The sequence below is a fragment of the Marmota marmota genome, unplaced genomic scaffold, assembly GCF_001458135.2.
Source record: "Marmota marmota marmota unplaced genomic scaffold, marMar, whole genome shotgun sequence".
NCBI lineage: Eukaryota > Metazoa > Chordata > Mammalia > Rodentia > Sciuridae > Marmota > Marmota marmota.
In genome coordinates this window covers 21,450,456-21,472,435 of record NW_026000019.1, presented here as the reverse complement: position 1 = coordinate 21,472,435, position 21,980 = coordinate 21,450,456, and the positions used below count along the sequence as shown (strand labels likewise).

General features: G+C 41.3%; 1 protein-coding gene across 2 annotated transcripts in view; it reads right to left on the bottom strand.

The window, feature by feature from the left end:
• The window catches only part of F5 (coagulation factor V), a 69,084-nt gene that overhangs the window by 5,725 nt on the left and 41,379 nt on the right, over nucleotides 1-21,980 (bottom strand). For both annotated transcript variants that reach the window (XM_048810065.1, XM_015491858.2), the window contains exons 13-22: nucleotides 16,727-19,235; nucleotides 13,193-13,367; nucleotides 10,507-10,743; nucleotides 9,307-9,514; nucleotides 6,615-6,794; nucleotides 4,469-4,585; nucleotides 3,593-3,664; nucleotides 2,817-2,920; nucleotides 2,250-2,405; nucleotides 123-267 (exon numbers count right to left, since the gene is read on the bottom strand). In XM_048810065.1, coding sequence (XP_048666022.1) covers nucleotides 123-267; nucleotides 2,250-2,405; nucleotides 2,817-2,920; nucleotides 3,593-3,664; nucleotides 4,469-4,585; nucleotides 6,615-6,794; nucleotides 9,307-9,514; nucleotides 10,507-10,743; nucleotides 13,193-13,367; nucleotides 16,727-19,235 — 3,903 coding nt within the window. The remainder of the gene's footprint in view (nucleotides 1-122; nucleotides 268-2,249; nucleotides 2,406-2,816; nucleotides 2,921-3,592; nucleotides 3,665-4,468; nucleotides 4,586-6,614; nucleotides 6,795-9,306; nucleotides 9,515-10,506; nucleotides 10,744-13,192; nucleotides 13,368-16,726; nucleotides 19,236-21,980) is intronic.

Genomic DNA, 21,980 nt, shown 5'->3' with positions numbered 1-21,980 from the left:
AGATTTTTCTGGAAGCCTAATTCATGGAAGAGATCTAAGAATTCTACTTAGAATTGGAGGCACAACACCCAATCTTGAGCCCTAGAGATTCAGTGAGAAGATAATGCATGGTTGTGCCTTACCATTGACCTCACAACCTTGCAGCTCCAGTCGAAGGGTAGGTCTGTTATAGGATCTTGTTGGAGAGATCCTTATATATCTAGCCACAATAGGTGGATCAAACTTGTTCTCTTTTATTGTAGAGGCATCTGAATTGCCATCAAAATACTAGAAGAACAAAGGAAAGATCAGTCATGTAACAATTCTCAGTAATTTTATAATAATATTTTGATCTAACTTAGTATTATAATATTAAGTTTCGTGGGTCTGAGTCATTTGAATCAATTTGGTCTTAAAATATAATTGACTTCTGCTGGATGTAGTGGCACACACCTGTAATCCCAGTGACTTCGGAGGCTGAGGTAGGAGGATCACAAGTTCAAAGCCAGCTTTAGCAACTTAGTGAGGCCTTAAACAACTTAGTGAGACTCTGTCTCAAAATAAAAAACAAAAAAGGCTGGGGATGTAGCTTGGTGCTAAAGCACATCTGGGTTAAATCTTCAGAACCAATAATAATGATGATGATGATGATGATAATAATAATAGTAATAATTGTCTTCCACTTCAGGAAGATGGAATAGATGTACTTTGCCTTGTTTCCTCTGCTACATACAACTAAAACCCCGGGACATTGTACATAAAAGAAACATAAGAAGACTCTGAAGGGTGGAGAAAAAAGAACAGACTGACCAGGGTTCTCAGGGCCCAAGGAACAACATGGAGTGGGCTCCTTGAGTTTCCTCTTTGCCTCATATATCCCAGTCTGGAGATGAAGAAGTTGGTAAAGTGGAGACACCCTTGAGTACAGACCAAAAAATTACCCAACAAAATCCTGCTTTCTGTAGTCAAAGTACCAGGAAGAGGCAGCCTGGCAAAAAGTTTTAGACAATAACTGTTTTATAGAAGCCAAACACCACAAAAAAACAGTGGCCCCTTCCCAACCCACAACAGCCAAGGCTGAATGGGAAGCCATAGACTTAGGGTTGTGAGACTGAGGAGATGAAAACAGGCACTGTCAGTACAGACCCTCTGACTTAGAAAGGGACCTATCCTACAAACACCTCTACACGCGGCTTAGGACCTGGAGGAAGTGAGCCAATTTATTAAAAACAAAGTATCACAACACACCTAATATGAACTAGATCATTTGAATATCACTATAACCATTAATGAAATTGGATTTATAATTTTAAAACTCCAAATGAAATCCCCAGACCCAGATGGTTTTGCTGGAAATTTTTACCAAATGTTTATAAAATTAAGACAAATTTGTAGAAATCTCTTCACATGCTCACCAGTTTCTTCTATGAGTTTGGTATTACTGTGATAGCAAAAATAGGCAGTAAAAAAAAAAAAAAACAACTTTACAGTGATATCCCTCATGAGTATAAATGCGGAAATCCTTAAGTTACAGACTCAACTGCAATCTGTGTTTTCCTCCCAATGTGGGTTAATAAGAACCATAACTTAAGATTTTCATGATTTAATCTGTTATATGACAACTAATTTAGCCATTAGAAATAGCTAAATGATAATGTAGAAAAATAGTAAATAGTAGATGATTTACACAGGATATAAAATGAAGCAGATTCAAGGTTACAGGTGTCATAATGGCAGACAGGTTACTGGTGTCCTTGCACTCAGGTCACTTTCTCTGGGGAGTCATTGAGGGCAGGGGGCAGGAGCCAGGGCTTTGTGCCCAGCTGGGGATAGTCATGCCTCAGGCATGGCCCCAAGTGCCCTTGAAAGTCCTGCTACCTCAGAGCATCCTTGGCATAACCCTGCTGTTTGCTTCAGGCACATTGAAATGAAGAACAAAATAAAATCAGAACTCTTGGTGGCCAATTTCTAGCATGAGGGTCTTGAGGAATGAGACCAGACACTCCACACTGCTGTACATTGTCTGCTAATCTGATACATCTAGGTGCTTTATTTGATGATAAAGGGATTTTTTTTTTCAAATTTTGTGGGGTTTTGGAGTTTCAGCAGCTCTGCTTATCCTTATAGACCTATCATGTCCCCGCATTCCTCCATAGAACTCTTAGAAAGCCATTCACATTTCTAGCATCCACAAAGATTATTTAAAAAGGGCACAGTCCTAGTAACCATGGGGTGAGTCTTGAGATTCAGACAGAAACGTGTATACAAACCATCACATTCTTGGTGCTGTTCCCTTTGAAGATCTGCCAGTTGGTGTGGTCGGAACTGTAAGCCACCTGGAACTCAGTAGTGTAGCAGGACTTGAGGTAGTGTTTGGCTCCTTGGGTCTGGATGCCTGTGACTACGACTTCCTTTTGCATGTCCACCTGCAGTGTAGGAACGCCCGTGAGCAGAAGGCCTTGTCAGTGAGACACACGTGGCAGTCAATTCTCTTCAGAGCCGACCTTCTTACGGTCTCAGCAAATTCATAAAATGGCTAGATGCAATCCATATGTGAGCACATGGTGCCTGGACTTGAACCCAGCTTACACCGCTACCTATTTGTGTGACACTCTGGAAAGTTAGTTTTTAATCTCTGTCTTAGTTTTTCACCTATAAAATGGGATATTATTAGAACCATTCTTAGGTGGTTGATTTTGAAGATGTAAAGTATTGAAAATAATTTCTGTTAAGTTGCTATTTCCTCTATAACATTGAAAGAATAACAAAGAGAATTATTATATCACAGTTATTTTTTTTATGATAGCAGTAAACATTATCAGGTTAATAAGACATACCTGGATCCAAGGCTTAGAGGCAAATTCTGTTGCAATTTTTTCTACACTCCAAGCATTATATGATCCAACATTGTTTAATCTTGCTAATTTGGGCTCCCAATAACCTAAATTCAAAAGAAGGAAAAAAGCTTATTCTGGATTTTGGGGAAAAAAACAATAACAATAACTAGCAGTTTCTTAAGTGAGTTAAATCCAGTGGAAAACCAGAGCCTTGCAGGACCTGCTCCCTTTAGGAGAGCAAGCAGTTGACAGGGTCCCGGTACCGAGCCAGACCCCAGTGATGAAATCTCGTTTCAGCCTGTGTTTGCTCAGCCATCCACCACCATCCACCCTTTCCTTCACACAGGTGAGGCTTGTATTTTCTCTGTTCTGTTGGCATAGCTGCTGCAGACTGCCCCTACACCAGGAAAATAAGGGAGGGACCCATATGGGAGCCTCATCGTCTTCTTGATCAAGGCCTCAATCTTGGAAGGATTTCAGGCCGCCTGAGGAAATTTAGATGTCCCTGACCGAGTGGATGATGAGTAAAGCTTCTTAAATCGATGAATGCTTGGCACAGGCAAGGGGCCTTATTAATGGGGACTATAACCAACAGGCCTTTATCACCTGTCCTCGTGTACCTTCCACTACCGGATGAGCTGTCTCATTTTGTTGTGGTAGAAAAAAAGCCTGGAAAGGAGAACTGACACGTGGAAGTGTGGTCATGTATGATTCCACAGGGTGTACACTGCACAATTATAAGGTTGCCATTCACAGGCTATGATGTTAATACTTACTCAGATACTCAGAAGCCTTGATCTGTGAATCAGATATGACACCAGTGCTTAGTCCCATTGGCATCTTACATTCTATGAAAAACCAAACAATGATTCGTTTTTGCTTAGAAAATACAACAAAGTAAAAGATCCTTGGCTAGACATTATGATGGGTCGGTAACTATTTCTGCCTACTTTGTGTGGCGTGGACTTAAATATGTTTCATTTTAAAATAGAAAGTGCACTAGCAAGACTGGTGCTTTAATTTTAATAGTGCCACCCCAGAGGAAAAGAACTGAAATCCTGAAATGCAGCTGGCTTTTAAACCCTTTTCTACCTGCTTGGCTCTTAAAGTAAGCTATTTACAACTCTTAAGTACTATCCTTCGTGAGACTGTGTTCTTAAAAGCTGACCTGGAAGTTACAGATTATCCACACACCATCAGGGAGGAGATTGCCAGCCAGGGTGTGGCCTGGATATGGCACAGTGGTGCTCAGCAGGTGCTGTCAGTGAAGGCTTGAAGAGTGGCAGATGGAAACTGAGTCTCTTGAATACTGACATGCCAAGTTCAGTGACTATCTCTATCATTTTGTAATTCCTGTTACCTTTTCCCCACTCTGTTTTAGGAACCTGGAGAATCTCTTATATATTTTTTCTGGTGGAAAGATTAGGAGGAGGGATGATTCCCTAATTAAGAGGACTGCCTTTGTTCTGAACCATTTGGCATGTTTTCAGTGCCATCAGACCTTGGCCCAGAACAAAAGCACCTCCGGCTACAAAATACGCCTTTGTCACATGAGGGTTATCAGGATCGAACATTTGCAATCTAAAAGTTAGCAGTATTCTAGTAGCAGGCCCTCTCCTGCTAATGAACAAGATGTGGCTCTGGGGTTGTACCTTTGTCTATGATGAGAAAAGGCGTTTGCATGCCGGCTCGCTGGTTTTCTCCAACTTCTGTGTCCAGAAGCCACCAGCCAGGTTTTGATGCTTTCATTTCAAGAGTTTTAAATGTACCTCAGATAGAGAAGTAAGGGCAAAATTATACACCCGAAGATGAACAAGTTAATATTGTGATTGACAGCTTTCCAGGGGTCCTAAAACCCCCACATCACAGAGGCTGAAGCACAGAATTTGAGTTATCCATTTCTCTAGGCAAGCAAGTTGCAACTGACAGAATCAAAACAACTACAAAACAACAACACACATACAAATTACTAAAAATGAATTACACCACACTAGAAAGCAACTTTCACTTATCTAATGTGATGTTACAGTTCATCCATGGACAACCAAGTTTCGTAGTCCCAAGTATCAAGGTGACCATGAGTGACTCATCATCAGGCCTCAAAAACATTGTTCCTTTCCTTCCTTTTTCATCTCTTTTTTGTTTTTAAAATAAGAAAATAAAAACAAACACCCTTTCCTTATAATTTTCAAATTTTCTTAGAAGCTTATATATTTGGATATTTACATAAATTATTTCAGAAAAGCACTGAAAGAATGAGGTCTATACAACCTCTGATTATTCATTCTGATACTTAATATCACCCTTTGCCAGTTAACATTGTACATAAATTCTGTTGAATATGATTTGTGGCCAGTGCCCAGATTATAAGTGAAAATTAGTAGCCAGTGGTCATCCCCCTCAAACACACTGAACTGGGATCTCGAGTTCTCCTGCCTCCAATCAGATACTCAAGTTTGGAGGTTTAGATAACCCAGCCCACGCTGGCTGCTCAATCCTTGTTCAGAATCTTGGGAAGTACAGCTGATGTGCTAATACTTGGTGAAAACAGAAGCAGTAAACTGGGCGCAGTGGCGCCCGCCTATAATCCTAGCAACTCAGACACTGAGGCAAGGAGGATCGTGAGTTCAAAGCCAGCCTCAGCAAAAGTGAGGCTCTAAGCAACTCAGTGAGACCCTGTCTCTAAATGAAATACAAAATAGGGCTGGGGATGTGGCTCAATGGTCAAGTGCCCCTGAGTTCAATCCCTGGTAGCCAAAACAAAACAGAAGAAACAGTAAGTTTGACCCAGTCCCTTTTGTTTCTGATCCTGATAGAGTGGGTCCTTCTAGATTTTTTGGCCAGTCATGGAGCATGACAAACAAACAAGAACCCCCTCCTCCCCTCCACCCACCAATCCAGGCCCGTGTGGATTTGTGGGCCTGCATCTGAAGCAGAGTCACATTATGGTATCCTCACCCAAGGGCTAGTCAAGGGACAGCTTTTCACTAGCTCCTCAGACAGCTCTGTGGAGGGGAGGCTGCTTGGGAATTCCACCCAAGATCAAAGCCGCTGAGAACAGAACCTCTGTTTTTCATTGTCTGCATTTTAACCAGCTTCCTAGGTCTTTACTATGCCTGCTGACATTTGAGAATCAGTGGCACCCAGCACTGGTTCTGCTCACACATCTGCTATCTGAACAGGTATACCTACAAACAACTCATTGGTAAGTCTTTTCTGATAAACTGTGGTTTGCTTAAATCTACATTTTCTCATTATTCAACATATGAAAAGCTATAAATACCTTTGTTTTGGTTTAGCTTTTATAATCATTAACTAACAAACAAACAAAACTTTTATCTCCAAAAAACCACATACAAGGTTATGATTCCTGGACCCAAAACTATTAGGGGATAGAGCCAGGAGTAGAATTCAAGAATCCAGAGCCCTAGTAAGTTTCCAATCTCCCTCCCAACAGAATAAGCTTCATCTGCCCCAGCCCTCTAGGGTTCATGTTGTCATCGGCTGGAAACCTGATCTGCTCAACAGACAGCAGCTCAGGAGAAACACAGCGTCTCTGCTGAACCACATTGGGTCACACATTTAGCCTGTGTGGGCTGCACACGTCATACACTAGCTTTTTTATATACTGTAAACAGTTTGGTATGTGGCTTTGCCTCGGATCTATGGCAGAACCCTGTGTTCTGACTCCTTAGGTAGTAGATGCACAGGGAGAGAAGGAGGGGGAGTTATGGATGCTAAGGTTGTCCTGTCCAGCTACTTCTTAGCAGGGACCTCTTCCATTGCCCAGATCTTTACCAGGCAGAAGGGGCCAGACCCCTAACTGGTGCTTCTGAGTGCCATGTTCTAGCAAGGTCTGGCCATGAAAGTGAACCACGTGAATGTCTTGGGAACTGCCCATGTTCAGCAGGTGCAACCTCACCCACTCTTGCTCGTACATTCTCAGACCAGGCAAGTTGTAGATCATCCCATTGATGGCTGAAACGACAGAGAGTTGCAATCAATTGAAACTTGTATGCTCCAGGAGGAGGTTGATAAGGAAATGTGAGGCAACATACCACTGCTCATCCTCCTCATTTCTCCACATTTCTAGCCCCACACAGGCGTAGAGAGGGCCCTCCTGTGTGTCCTAAGACCAGTGAGAGGCTAAAACAGAACCAGAACCTCCAAGTCCTTCTCCTGTCCTGTGCACCAGCCTCCAGGAGTGCAGTGAGCTCCCATTCCAAGGTTCCCCACTCTTCCCTGCAGTGTGCCTCTCCCTCTCTGCTTTACTCATCTATCCTTCACATTAATAGTGTAAATGTCCCTTTGCCACAAACAAATGGAGATGAATCTGGACAGATAATGCAAATCTGAGGTGAGAGTAAGGGGACATGCAGCTTGTCACCCTGAGGCCTCCTGAAGTCAGAGTGTTCCAGCATAAATCTGGAAGTTGGAGTTCAGCTTCAGTGTTCCCACCACCCATGGCCATTTGTGTTCATTTTCTGTTTGATATGGTGGCTCCTCTGCCCTCTTCTCAGCTTGGGTGTCTAGGTTCTCCAGCTGTATTCACTCTCCCTTTAGTGAAATGTGTTTGTCTGTTTGTTTTAAAATCACCTGCTAAACTTGACCCTCTTACAAATACAACACAACATTTTAATGATAAAACTTAGTGCTACCAAGCATTTAAGTGGAACAGAGAGAGGGAAAGTGTCTCTTATTATATTAAAGGAATTGCGGTGGAATTCCTTGGAGCCAAGTAAGGGAATTTTTAGAGTGGGAGGAGTTGAGATCCTTTTGGCACCCTTAAAATCACATCAGGTAAGGGGACAGCTGTGGACTTCCTTAGAACACCACCTCTTACCCCTCATCTTAACTCCTGTTTAAGAAATAGAGCTCACAAGAGTGAAAGGCATCTCGAGGGATGGTTAAGGGGCACTTCAAACCTGTCCATCAGGAAACAGAAGTGAAGACCTGACACGATGGGTACTCATTAAATACTAAATAGAGCTGAAAGAATCCACTCATTTAGTCACCAGTTCACATATTTACTGAGCATATTCTTCAGAGGAAGGCACTGAGCTAGGGGTTTGGGACTCGAGCGGTCTGTCTATAAAATACCTTGGTGACACAGCATGGGGATACCACATTACAGAGACTCAGACTACTGCAACATACTTGGGACTAAAGCTATTCCAGATGCTTTTGAGACTTTCTTAGATGAAATCAAGAAACAGTTTCTCCAGGGCAATTAGTGAGTCAAGGGCATAGCCAAGAACCACCCTGTATGACTCTGCAGGCCGTGCCTTTCTAGAGGCCATGGTTTTCTAAAGTGTGCTTCCTGTTCCTGAGACCAAGCACAATGGGCTGGGGGGCTACAGCTGGTGGAAGAGAAGGGAAAGAAAGCTCTGCTTTCAGTCTGTTTTGTTGGTTGTCTCTCGCTCCACTCTAATTAATAGGGTCTTTTTAATATTTGAACTTTTTAACCTTTTTATGATCAGTAGAGTTCATCCTTAGCCGGTGGGACTTTAGAGCAGATAGTAAATCATACTACTTGCCTGTCTGTACCTCAAAGTATGTTTATGGGCGATATCATTAAGTTTCTCCTAGAAATAGAAGAAAGGTTAAAAACAAGAAAAGATAAAAGAAGGGTAGCTTGAGCACATGAATGGTAGAAGAGGGGGGAGAAACCCACCAGTCTTGCTGGATGGCTGGAGGTGTTGCATATAATGGATTTTGTTTGTTTCCTTACGCAATAGCAAATTGCTTGTTACCCTGAGTGATCCACTTCCCACACAGGTCCTCAGAGATCAGAAATCTCGAGCTACACCCCATACCTCCATTCTCCAAATTCTCAAAACAGAGCTTATCAGTCTTCATTGTTTTCTAATTACAGGCCCCTGCCCTTCATTTATTTATTTTTTTAGCTGCCACAAAATACTAAATTCTGCCTTTCTCTAAAACTGTTTATAATTCAGTTGGGAATATACAGGCCAAATTCCTGAATGGGTTTCTGGGTGTCCTTTTCCCAGTGTGACCCCTTTCTCGTGTCTCTTGCCACTCTCCTCTGGCTACCTTGTGTCTAGTTTCCTCGCCCTTCATTCCCTTTCTCACAGGTTACCCAGCATGGTGGCTGCCTGACAGCTGCTGGAGCAAGAACATAGGACATTCTTCTTTAGAAAAGACACACAGGGTCATCTCGTCTATGTAGATACTTGCTCTTTTTCCAGGTCATGACTGAAATTGTAGAGTAATGTTCCTTCCTTTGCCATGCATGCTGGTGGCTGAAGTGCACTGGCCTTTACCTGGAGCAGCTCTGTGTGCTCTTGCAGACCTTCTTTGCACTCCCTCACCTGCCCTGTCACCTGCCAAGTGTTCAGGAGCTGAGTTTTGCTGTAACTCCTGGTTCCTCGGAAGATCTAATGTCTAATCTTGTGAAAACCCAAGGGCAGGAATCACTATGACCCAGTGTGATTAATTCAGAGATCAGATTCAAGTCAGAGGACCATACCATGAAACTCATGGGAGTTTTTTACTTCTGAAGATTCACGTCTCTGAGACCCTTTGGACTTTTCATAGTACCAGCTCTTCTTTTCATCAAAGACCATAAAGAGTAAGACAAATTCTCTCATGTCCATGGGCATGTTGCTCTCCTTGTGAAGTGTTCCTTTACGGCAGATCAAAAGGGGACCTATCAGGCCAGAGTGGACATCTTTTTCCTGGAAGAGAGGAATACCAAATGGCACAGTTCACCTGTGCTCAGGATTGCCTTCACTCTTTTGGGGCAACTAATCATATTGAAAAGGAAATCTCAAAGTCTCCAAATTTAAAAATTATTAATCATCAGCTTAATAAACCTGGAGACTTTTCACTTAATTCTGTTGCATTCCTCTGATTATATTCTTTATCCCAGTAATGATGATAATAATGTCATTGATAATACAATGGGTACTAGATTTGAACACCTGTACTATATTAAATAGTTGGCCTGTAGGATCTCATTTAATCCTGACAACTGTCTTCTATGATAATAAATATAACCTCATTCATTGAACAAATATTTATCAAGTGCTACATACTATTATCTCATTTTTAATTTTGGAAACTGAGACTGAGAGGTCAAGTAATTTCTTAGGGTTGCACAGTGATAGAGTAGGAATGTAAATCTAAGTCTAGGACTTAGGGATGTAGTTCAGTGGAAGAGTATGTGCGTAGCATGTTCTGGGCTTGACCCCCAGGACCACACACACACACATATACACAACCTAAGTTTGTGCTCTTCCTACTGTGCCTCAAATGAAGAAATCTTTTTAAAAAATTATCTGAAAAAATTGTATATATTTACCATGTACAACATATTGTCTGGGATTATATGTACACTGTGAAATGATAAATGAAGGAGTCCCAATCTTTCAGTCCTTTTATAAAGAGCAGAACACTGCTGCAGTAAAAGGCTCTAGAAAATTGCAAGTAAACACTTTTTCTGTAGACTCAGGCACTCTAATGGGGGCCGGCCATTTAAATAATCCTCCATCCTGTTCACTGAATCAATGTTTCTCACTCCCTTTTATGGTAGCTGTGGATGACTGACACACCCTTCCACGTCCTCATGCAAAGGCAGACTTTTAAGGCAGAAATCCAATATTCCTGCACATAACAGAGTCAGACTGGAAGGCTGGGGATGGTGACAGCCTTGGATGGAAGGACCTACCAGGTTCACCGCAGAGTAGTAGGCCCAGGCCCGACAGGCAGAGCCAGGGCTCTCGGGCCCTGACCGCTCGGTAGCATGCCACACATATGTGTAGCTGCTGTTTGGCTGAATAGCATTATCCTCCTTGAACCACTCAGGAGAGTCATCTTCATAAGTCATTCCTTCTGATGACTTTTCATAGGAGAGTCCATGGGCATGAAGAGAATATGGTCTGGATGCTAAGTTTTTAAAACGTACCTATGAACAATCCACAAATATACTTAAGCTTAACAAAAATCCAAACCAAAACATTGTCAGCATGATAGGCCAAGTTAGACAGTTGTGAGATCAGAGCACTTACAATGGCGAAGTACTTTATTTATAATATTTCATCTACTTCTACAATCATCCCATGAGATAGGACTCAAATAGTTTATCCAGAAACACCAAAAAATGAATTCTCAGGCCCAAGGCCGCAGTGTTGACATTATCAACAAATAAAATGATAGAGATAAGTTCTAGGGATCTGAAGGCAAATGAGGCCCTTGCTTGTAACAGGCTTTCAAACTACTGACGAAGAGAGGCATACACATGTGAACCCAAGCCACAAGTCTGAGACAGCAGGTGCTGTAGTGCTCCTTTTCTCAGAGGGAGAAAGAGGAGAAAGACATTTCAGGCTCCCAGAAGAGCACAAAAGGCCTGTGAGGAGGGGGCGGTGAAGGACGAGTTTGGGGGACAGCAAGCATCTGAGTATGGCTTAAGTGCATGGCAGACGGTGGGACCTTTTGGAAAATGAGGCTCAAAGAGGACCAGGTAGGACCAGATAATGGAGGATCTTAAATACCATGTGGGGAATCTTAGTGCCCCAGCACCATCTCTTAGCCTGTTCCTTCCATAGTTTCTTGTGACTAAAATCCCCCTAATCTTGAGAGAAGAGTATTGCCTCCCATGTCTTCATGGAACAACTAGAGTAGTTAAGATCCTTGCATTCTGCTATGGTTTGGATCCTGAAGTTCCCCAAAGGTTGTGTGTTGAGGGCTTGGTCAGTATCCTGTGGCTTGGCAGGTGATAAAGTATTTAGGAGGTAGGAACCAGCAGAAAGAAGAGTAGGTCACTGAGGTGTTCCCCTGAAAAGGATATTGGGACCCTGGCCCCAACCCTTCTCTCTGCTTCCCAGCTGCCATAAGGCGAGCAGCTCTGCTTTTCCATGAGCTCCTGCCATGTTCTGCTCACCTCAGGCCCAAAAGCAATGGAACCAAGCAACCCAGGACTGCATCTTCAAACCATGAGCCAAAATAAATCTTTTCTTATTTAAGTTGTTCCTCTCAGGTATTTTGTCACAGTGACAGAAAGCTGATTAATACATATTCCTGTTCTCCGATGTGCATTTTTAAAAAAGAGCAAATAGTCACTGAAAATATGGTAAATGCTTAAATAGATATAAAAGGTTATATTTCTGGATCTAAAATAGATTATTTTAGACTCAGGGCCCCTCTTCCTCCTCCTCTTCCTCCTCCTCCTTCTGCTTCTTCTTTATCATCATCATCATCATTATTTTGAGAGAGGTTAGGAAGGATGGCAGAGATAAACTTCGTTATAAAAGCTACTGGCGAGGAGAGGCACACACACAGGAACCCAAGCTACAAGTCTGAGACAGCAGGTGGTATAGACAAAGCATGAATGGGTTTAACTGGGAATGCCCTGGAGAAGCAGCTGATTGGTTGAATGTTCAGGAGAGGTTGGAAGAATTAAAGAATTAAAGGCATGTAGCTGGATACAGGATTTTAAAAGAAATGACCAGAATGGGGAAGATACTTTGGGACTTGCTTCCTTCTGAACGCTCAGAGACATATTTACTTCCCTTACTGGTTTTCTTTAACTTCACTCTGTTTTCTTTTAAGAAAACACCATGAGATATTATTAATTGCCTCTGCCACCTCTGCTATAGCTGTGAAACTCAGTTGAACTGTTCCTGAATATGTTAGTTTGCTATGCTAGCTTCAAATAGGTTAGCTTTAGATAGATAGAAATTATAGTGTAACAATGAAATGTTATTCAGTCATAAAAGTATGAATGAAATTGTAGCATTTGCTGGTAAATGTATAGAACTGGAGACTATCATACTAAGTTAAATAAGCCAATCCCCAAAAAACAAAGGCCAAATGTTTTCTCTGATATGCAGATGCTAATACACAATGGGGGGGGGGGGAATAGAAGTTCATTGGATTAAACAAAGGGGAATGAAGGGAAGGGAGGAGGAATGGGAATAGAAAAGACAGAAGAATGAATCAGACATAATTTTCCTATGTTCATATATGAATACATGATCACTAAAACTCCACATCATTTACAACCACAAAAATGGGATCCTAATAGAATAAGTTATACATACTCCACATATGTACAATATGTCAAAATATACTCTACTGACATGTATATCTTAAAAAAAGAAATAAAAAGCAAAAAAAAAAAACCAAGAAATTAATGTGATATCCTCCAAATTATACTATTTTCAGCATTAAAATTTTTTTGTCTTAAAGTTTGTCAAATGGCTTAGCAAGTAGTCTTTGAAAAGAAAATGTGATTATTTGTTAATTTTGGAGAATAAATCACCAATAATAGCTCATTCACCACCTTCACCTTTACAACCTCTGATGCTTATGGAAATTCCTCTGATGATCTTAGTATCACTCAAAAGTTGACTTACTTGGATGACATCATCCACTTCAGCTCTAATAACAGGACCAAGAATGCCAAGATGCTCCTCATACTCCCCCTGAGAGTCACGTATGGTAAAAGTGCTATCAAGATACTTTCGAAAAACTACTTTCTTATATGTGGTGTCCTCTCGAATGTCGTCAGTGTCTTCATTGTCCATTTCACTGAAATGATAACAATAGTATTTACTTAAAAGAAGAGATTAAAGACTGTTAAAAGGAATTTAGGAAATTATTTCTGAATGTGATATCTAGCACAGAGAGTCTTTAATAAATGCTTGATGGATGAATTAATAAATAAAAATACAGGTCATTTAATATTTTCTAGCTTCCAACTCACATATCATTTCTTAGGTAAGATTCTTTGGAATACATCAAGTCTTTCAAGTAATTCCTCATATTTCTATATATAGAAACCTGGATGAATCTGAGTAAAAAATGACAGTCCCCAAAAGTTATATGTACAGTGTTACTGTATTATTACAGTAAATACAGTAGACTCCTATAGTATTTCTATGATATATGTAGTAAATTATGTATAATTTATTCATGAGATTTTTTATCAAATACCTAAGTAGATAAACAAATATAAGTTCATATTAACATAGATTTTAATGTCAAAGGCAGACAAGGTCATTCACCAAGCAGTGTCAGAAGCAGAACTTGGGCTGTCAGGTGACAATGCCCAGCTGAGTTAGAAGGTCACCTCTGTGGAAGGGCCTGGGTGGACAATTGTTTTGTACCCTGAAAGCGGCTACTCTCTGGAGCTGCTTTTGCTAAATGCCTTACTACGAAGCTTTTTGACATTGGTCTGGGCAAAGATAGTTTTGGCTATGACTCCGTAAAAAGGTAACAAAAGCAAAATAGACAAATGGGATTTTATTAAACTAAAAATGTGCATAACAAAGGAAACAATCATCAACAGAGTTAAGAGACAATCTGTGGAATAGGAGATAATGAAAACCCAAGTAATCTGAATGAAAATGAGCAAAGGACCTGAATATGTTTTTCTCAAAAGGAGAAATACAAATGGCCAACAGGTATATGACAAATGCTAAACATTACTAATAATCAAAGAAATGCAAATTAAAACCACAGTGAGATTTCACTTTATATCTGTTAGGATGTCTTTTATAAAAAAAAACAAGAGGTAAGTGTGGACAAGGACATGGAAAAAAGGGAACCCTGAACACTGTTGTTACAGGACCCAGTTAAATTAGTACAGACAGAGTTAAATTAGTTTACAGCCATATGAAAAGCAGTATAGCAGTTCCTCAGAAAATTAAAAATAGAACTACTCCATGCCCAGCAGTGTTTACTTCTAGGCATGTATCCAAAGAAAATGAAGAGAGACCCCTGCACTCCACATTCACTGAGTCACTGTCCACAACAGCCAGGATGTGGAATGAACCTAAGTGCCCACCAGTGGGTGAATGGACAAAGACAACATGGCATATATCCACAATGGAGCACCATAAACTTTAAAAAGTAGGAAATTATGTATTTTCAACAACATGGATGAATGTGGAGGGCATTGTGTGAAATGAAATAAGCCAGCACAGAACACAAATACCATATGATCTCAATTATATAAGGAATCTGAAAACATTAGAGAACAGAATGGTAGTTATCAGAGACTTTGAAGAAGGAAAGATGTTGGTCAAAAGATACACAATTTCATTTGTTGGGAAGAATACTTTCATTTCAGGAGGTCTATTGCACAACATGATGACTATGGTTAATAACAGTGTAGTGTACTCTTAAAAATCACTAAGAGTGGATTTTAAGTATTCTCATCACAAAAAGTAAGTATGTGAGGTATTGCAAAAGTAAATTAGCCAGACTGAGATATTTCAAATTTACATATATAGAGAAACATCATGTCCTATACCTTAAATATATACAAACAACAAAAAACTGTGGCACAGCACATCTTATGGAACACTACTCAGCAATAGCATGAACTACCGATGCATGCAAAAACCTGGATGAATCTCTGGAGAATTATATGTTGCATTTATGTAATATTCTTGAAATGACAAAAAATTACAGAATAGAGTCCAGCATAGAGTTGTCAGCAGACAGGAGGTGGTAGGAAGGAACTAGACATAACTACAAAAAGGCAGCAAGAGGAACGTCTGAGGTGATGGAATGTTCTACATCTTCACAGTTTTGATGTCCGTATACTGATTGTGATGGAAGATTATAGTTTTGCATGATATTACCACTGGGAAAAACAGGGAAATGATATAAGGACTCTGTATTGTTTCTCGTAACTACCTATGAATCTACAATCATCACATAAAACGTTTAATTAAAAATGTAAATACAGGTCATTATTCTCCATGTATTTTCATCAGCTCAGTCTGGGGCCAGTAGATGTCAAATTTTCCCACTGATTCTCAAATCTCCCAAGCCTAAGGAAATAAGTCAAAAGCTCGTCTGTCAAGCCCATCATATTTGTTATATTCCATAACCATCAACATAAAATCTTAGTCTGCCTTCTTTCCAGTATTTTTCCCCTTAGCCATACAACTCTGAGCATAGAACACAATCTCAAAGAACACACAGAGTAGGCAAAACAACTTTGCCATAAAAGTGGGTTGTAGGCCTTGAGTGGGACCCACGATTTTGAAGGAGCTGATTCCTTCCCTTTCCACTCTGCACAGATCCTGAGAGCTATCCCCTCAGGGTCTTCCTCAGAACTCCTCGGACAACTGGTTGTTCCCATAGAGTAATGGGTGCTACCTTTCAGTAGGAAGTCATGGAGAAAGTATTTTAAACAGAGTTCTAATGTGGAAATGTCAGGCATCAGATTAATGGGCTAATGTTCCCAAGTCATACTATACATTGTGTTTACATACTCTAATTACACTTTGTTTTTAATTAATTAGTGTAACAGGTAGCTTTGTAAGAGTCATGAGCTACTTCCAGACAGTTTATGCACAGTCACCCTGTGGTATCCCTGAGAATCTGTAGTTGAGTAAGCCTTGCTCCTTTCCTCCTCTCTCTTCTCTCTTTATATCTTCATCCCAGAATATAGAGCCCAGCCCAATATGGCTTTCTACCCTAAGCAATACTGAATTAAAAACGATCTTTTAAGAAAGTGCATGGATCCTTTATAAACTCTGTGTTGTAAACAAGTAAATGAGAAAGGCGATTTCTGCATCAGAACTTGGATTTGAAGCCAACTTCAATTAAATCATAATGATTAGCTGATAGCTATGAATAGATGAAACTGCACTGGAGCAAGAAGAGGGGGTAAGAACACGTATGGTAAGAGAAGAGGAGACAGGATGAGGCTTATTTACCTCTAGAATATCATAGACATCCCACAGTGACTGTTCCTAATATTGTCCAGGTAATATCTAAAGTAGAGAAACTAATTTTGGATTGATAAAGAAAATATTACAAAATATTGATAAATGTCATTTGCCCAAAATTATCTTCCCACACTACTGGAGCTCTTTTTTTTCAATCAGTAGTTAAAGAGTGAGAATATAGAAGGAGAAAACTAGTCAAACCTTTGTGCAAATTTTGAATAATCCCAGGATATTTCTTCAGCAGCAATATAATAATATTTTCTGTTTCCATTGTTGCTGCGGAGGTACCATGCTGCAATGCTGTCAGGGTTTCTGGAAGAGTTGATGTCTGTCCTAGTATCAGTTTGGTAAGGGTCATCATAGGCGACATACTCCACTTCAACATAGTCTTCTTCACTGCTTTGGACTTCCTTCCTTGGAATGATCTCAATGTAATCTCCATCATCTCCACTAAGGCCCACTACAACCAGTGGATTAAATTCCTCGGATACAAAAGCATCACCGAGTGTTGGAGATGGCAGAGGAGATGGCATGTGCACAGAGTCTGGATAAGGAAAGCTCTGACTGAATTCTGAAAGAGGCAACAACTGGTTAGACTCAGAAGGGTAAGCTGTATGATCAAGATCTGGAGGAGGCAGTGTTGGACTGAGTTTAGGAAGATGGATTGTCTGACCCAGGTCTGGAGAGAGAGTCACCTGGCTGAGGCCTGGGGAAAGGGGCATCTGACCCCCATCTGGGTCCAGATTTATCTGACCAAGTTCTGGTGAGAGAGTTATCTGATCCTCATCTGGGTCCAGGTTTGTCTGACCAAGTTCTGGAGAAAGGGCCACCTGACCCCCATATGGGTCCAAGTTGATCTGACCAAGTTCTGGTGAGAGGGTCATTCCATCCAGATCTGGATCCAGATTTATCTGACCAAGTTCTGGTGAGAGAGTTATCTGACCCTCATCTGGGTCCAGGCTTGTCTGACCAAGTTCTTTAGAGAGGGTCCTCTGGCCTAGGTCTAGGGAGGGTGTTGTCTGGCTGAGGTCTGGGGAAGGGGGCATCTGATAAAGGACTGGAGGTACAGCTGTTTGGCTGAGGTCTGGGAAAGGGGTTGTCTTGCTGAGGTCTGGGGAAGGGGTTGTCTGGCTGAGGTCTGGGGAGGAGGAGGTCATCTGACCTTGGTCTGAATAGAGGAATGGGTAATTGGGATCTGGAGAGAGAGTTGTCTGCCAGCCTTCAGGTTCCAATGAAGGGGACGTGTGACCCATGTCAGCAGGGTGGAACTCATGGCTCAGGTCATAATCGAGCATCTGGCTGAGCTCTGGAGGAGAGGACCTGTGACTGGGGTCTGCAGTAGAGTGTGTTCCATCAGGGTCTTGGATAGGAAATGTGTGATAGTGCTCTTCTGGGGTCACTGTCTGAGAAAGATCTAGATGGTAGCTTGTCTGGCTAGTATTGTTTGTAGTGTTTTGATTATGGTCAAGAAGTGAGACTGTCCAGCCAAAATTGACAGATGTGGATGTCTGATTAAGTTCTTCAAGAAGAGATGTTTCATTGGATTTTGGGGGTAACAATGAATGATCAAATATCCTTTCTGAAAATGTGTTGTAGGACTTTCCTCTTAGAGGATTAAATCCTCTTGGAGAAAGAGGAACATGGTATGCAAGCTTCTCTTCCTTTTTCTTTTTTCGTGTTCTGATGAGAAATGGTCTTTTCTTCAGCCCACTATTTCCTCCATCCTGTCTTATCTGTAAGGATTTATGTCTAACTCCAGGAAACTTTGGGTGGTCACTAGGCTTGTTAGGTTTGTCTATAGGAGAGATGCTTCCTCCCCACATCCCTGAGACATTCTGGGAGTTGTTTGGCAGCTTACTAACAGCCACATCTTCATCAGTGTCTTGAATTATTTCATAGCTACCCTTTTCAGAAACCAAATGCCATTTCCCATTCAAAGTCTTGGATGGATTCTTTTGTTTTAAGAGTAAGGGCTCACTAGGAAGTTCCTTCCAGGGTTTCCTTTTGGAAGAAGTGTTGCCATGGTTTAAATGCCTCCCAGATTTGTAGGCTGATAATTTCATCCAGGAGAACCTGTGCTTTGCTACTCGGTCTCTCTCTGGACTTCTCAATCCTTTTGCCCCAGGTGGAAGCAGGCTTATCCCTGTGACATCTGACTGCAGAGGATCCTCTAGAGGGTCTTCAGAATATGGGCTGGAATGCTCTGTCATGGAAGGGTTGATAACTGAGTTCTCACCTAAGCCAACAAGGTAACCCCTCGGAGGATCAACTCTTGTGGCTCCTGGGTGAGGAAGGGTTTTCTGAGGTTCTGTGAGGTTATTAGCTATGAGCCTACTAATGTTACTTGGGGAAGAAGAATTTGAGTCAATAGCTGTATCTCTACTTGGGAAAATGAACTCGGAGCTGTCCTCCAGAGCAAGGGCAGTAAGGTTGAACTCATCCTCTTCCTGATTCAATGATGAGTTTCTGAATGACCTGATTCCAAACTCTGAAGCCAGTTTATCCTGATAATCATAGTCAGGGTTGTCTTCTTCTTGTTCATTTTCTGAAGAATCATGCATTTTGCGTGTACCCATGACTGTAGGTGCTATAGGTTCATAGAAATCGTATGAGTCGTCATCATCATCCCGGATACATTTAACATCCCTGAATCTCAGATTGAGGTTTTTGCTTCTTGGATTGGAGTTCATGGGAGTTAGCATCCAAGTTCCTTTAGAAGAGAGAGAGAAGAGAAGGCTGAAGGTGCAGGAAAAGATATTAAAACACCAGGGTTCACGGTAGCAAGTTCTTTCTAGTGAACTTTAGCTGGGAATGCCTCAGTGTGGTTGATGGACCACTGCCAGTCTGTGAACTGGATTATTGGTCATGATAACATAGGAAATAAACCGAGAATAGCATATTTAGAAAAAAAAATGTTAAAGCAATTTAACATTGCCGTGGCATCCAAGGACATGATATATGTACTTATCTTGTTTAACAGAATGTAGACTAAAAAATATTAGTGGAGATTAGGGAGGGAAAAAAGCTCTTCAGCACAGATATTGCTAGAGTCACTATTATTAACAAAGGGGTGGATCAAGAATAAAATGGGAGAAGACAACAAAAGTCCTGGAAGACCCAGCGATTCTCTGCAACTCTCAAGGAAGCATTCGTAATTGAAAAGAACATCTTTGGCAGTGAAAAAACGAATGTTCCTACATGAAATGCCAGTGAACATCACCACTAGTTTACACAAAGATGCCAGGAGGAAAACGGCGGCGAATAGAGTGCATCACCCCCGTGTACCGCGTCACTGCACAGGTGAATAACGAGTTAGAATGACCAAAAGCTATCTTGTTAGGAATTTCCAGCAAAATTGGGGTGCACCGAAACCTAGAGGAAGGATTTCCATCACCGAGGACCAGTTACTGGGTCTCAACTGCGAGTGAACTGTGCGGCCGGAGATCCAGGCTGATTGATCCGCAGCCCCCCCCATGGCTAGAGACGGCGGGGTGCCGAGAAGCGGCCAGCAACGCAGAGATACGGGGCTGCGGATTCTGTGGAGTCCTGCCGGCTGTGCCCTCACTGAGCTCTGGGCTGAGTTTGGGGTTTGAGAGGGGGAAGGAAGCGGTCCAGTTCTGTCCCCCACACCGGACAGTCCACCAAGGAAGCCAGCGGCCACCATCGTGGAGAGCTGACGTCACCATCGCCAGTTTCTGACAGATCGCAGCAATAGAACAGGTGTGTGTTATTCAGCCCATCTCCCACACAGCGGGGAATTCGCATAAAATCTCTCCCCAGCTTTCCGGGGGAGGGATTATCAGAGTGAGCGAGAATAGAGGCGTGGGGAAAGGTAAAGGCACCTGACCTCCAACTCCCCCTCCCATCAGCAGGGAAAACGAAACCTGTCTTGCCAGCTCTGGGGGAGTGGCAAGCGGAAGGAATCAAACAATAAGGTGCCGGTTCCCAATAGCCTCGCTCCACACCCAGCAAACTGCAGGCCCAGAGTATAGTTTGAACTGCCTAGAGGCATCACACTGGGGAAGGCCTGGCTAGCAGGAGAAGCCAGGGGACTAGAGGCCAGGAATAAACCTAAGCTAACAGGTTTTTGAGAGGGGGGGTGGGGAGTGGCCTCACACGTATTGTATCCTACAGCCAGAGGGCAAAATCTTGGCCCGGAAGGCACAGCACCACCTACTGGAAGCGAAGAAAATAGAAGCCTAACAGTGCTTTTTTTTTCTTGTTTCATTTTTTTAATTCTTTAATTTTTTAATTTAAAATTTTTTTTCTTTTAATTATTTTTTTTCAATTGTAATTTTTATTTTACTGCATTTTATTATTATTATTTTTTTAAATCATTTCTATTCTTTTCTCTTTCTTTCTTCTCTCCCTCTCTCTTTCTTGGTTTGCGTCCTTACCTTTTCCCCATCTTTCCTCTTAAGCATGAACACCCAGATTACGTATAACTTACTAAATGCAAATAGATGAATACTACGCATAGGTCTATAGACTGCCTAAGCCCTTAACCACCCCCAAGTACTCCTGTCTATTCTCTTGTTAATATCCGCCTGCATTTGAGCAACCCCCCAAAGAAGCTAACATATACTAACCTACATACCATCAAATCGCCCGACCTTAACATAAAATCCTAAGTCCAAACCTCAATTCTCTATATGCCATCAAAATCTGAAGGCCTTTAATGAAACTAATGAATTTACCTTAAATCATAATTAAATCCAACATCTCTAAACATTGTCTCCTAACACAAAGGAGAGATAGTGGAACTATAAAAACCAAAACAAATTTAAAGGAAAAAACAGAAACACAGCAGTCAAACAGAGTTGGAAAGTAACTTGAGCACCATGAAAAAACAAGGGAAAAAAGGATTACAAACAATGCAGGACAACTTAAATACACAGGAGAACCTAGAGGCATCATAAAAATGGACAGAGAAAGAACTCAAGGCATACCTAACTCAGATGGAACGGAATCTTAGAGAAGACATTAGACAGCAAGTCCAAACTATGAAAGTATATTTTGAAAATGAATTAAATAAACAAATTCAAATGGCAAAGAACGAGCTCTACCAGGAGATAGAGATTTAAAAAAAAAAAATCAAACAGTAATCCTAGAAATGCAGGAAACCATAAACCAAATTAAAAACTCAAACAAAAATATTACAAATAAACTAGATCAAGTAGAAGTCAGAACATCAGATAATGAAGACAAAGTTTATCAACGTGAAAAGAATATAGTCAACACAGAAAGGATGCTTAAAATTCATGAGCAATCTATCCAAGAGATATGGGATGTCATAAAAAAACCAAACTTGAGAGTCATTGGGATAGAAAAAGGTATAGAGGTTCAAACCAAAGGAATGGACAATCTATTGAATGAAATAATCCTAGAAAACTTCCCAGATATGAAAGATGGAATGGATTGCCAAATCCTGGAAGCCAACAGGACCCCAAACATT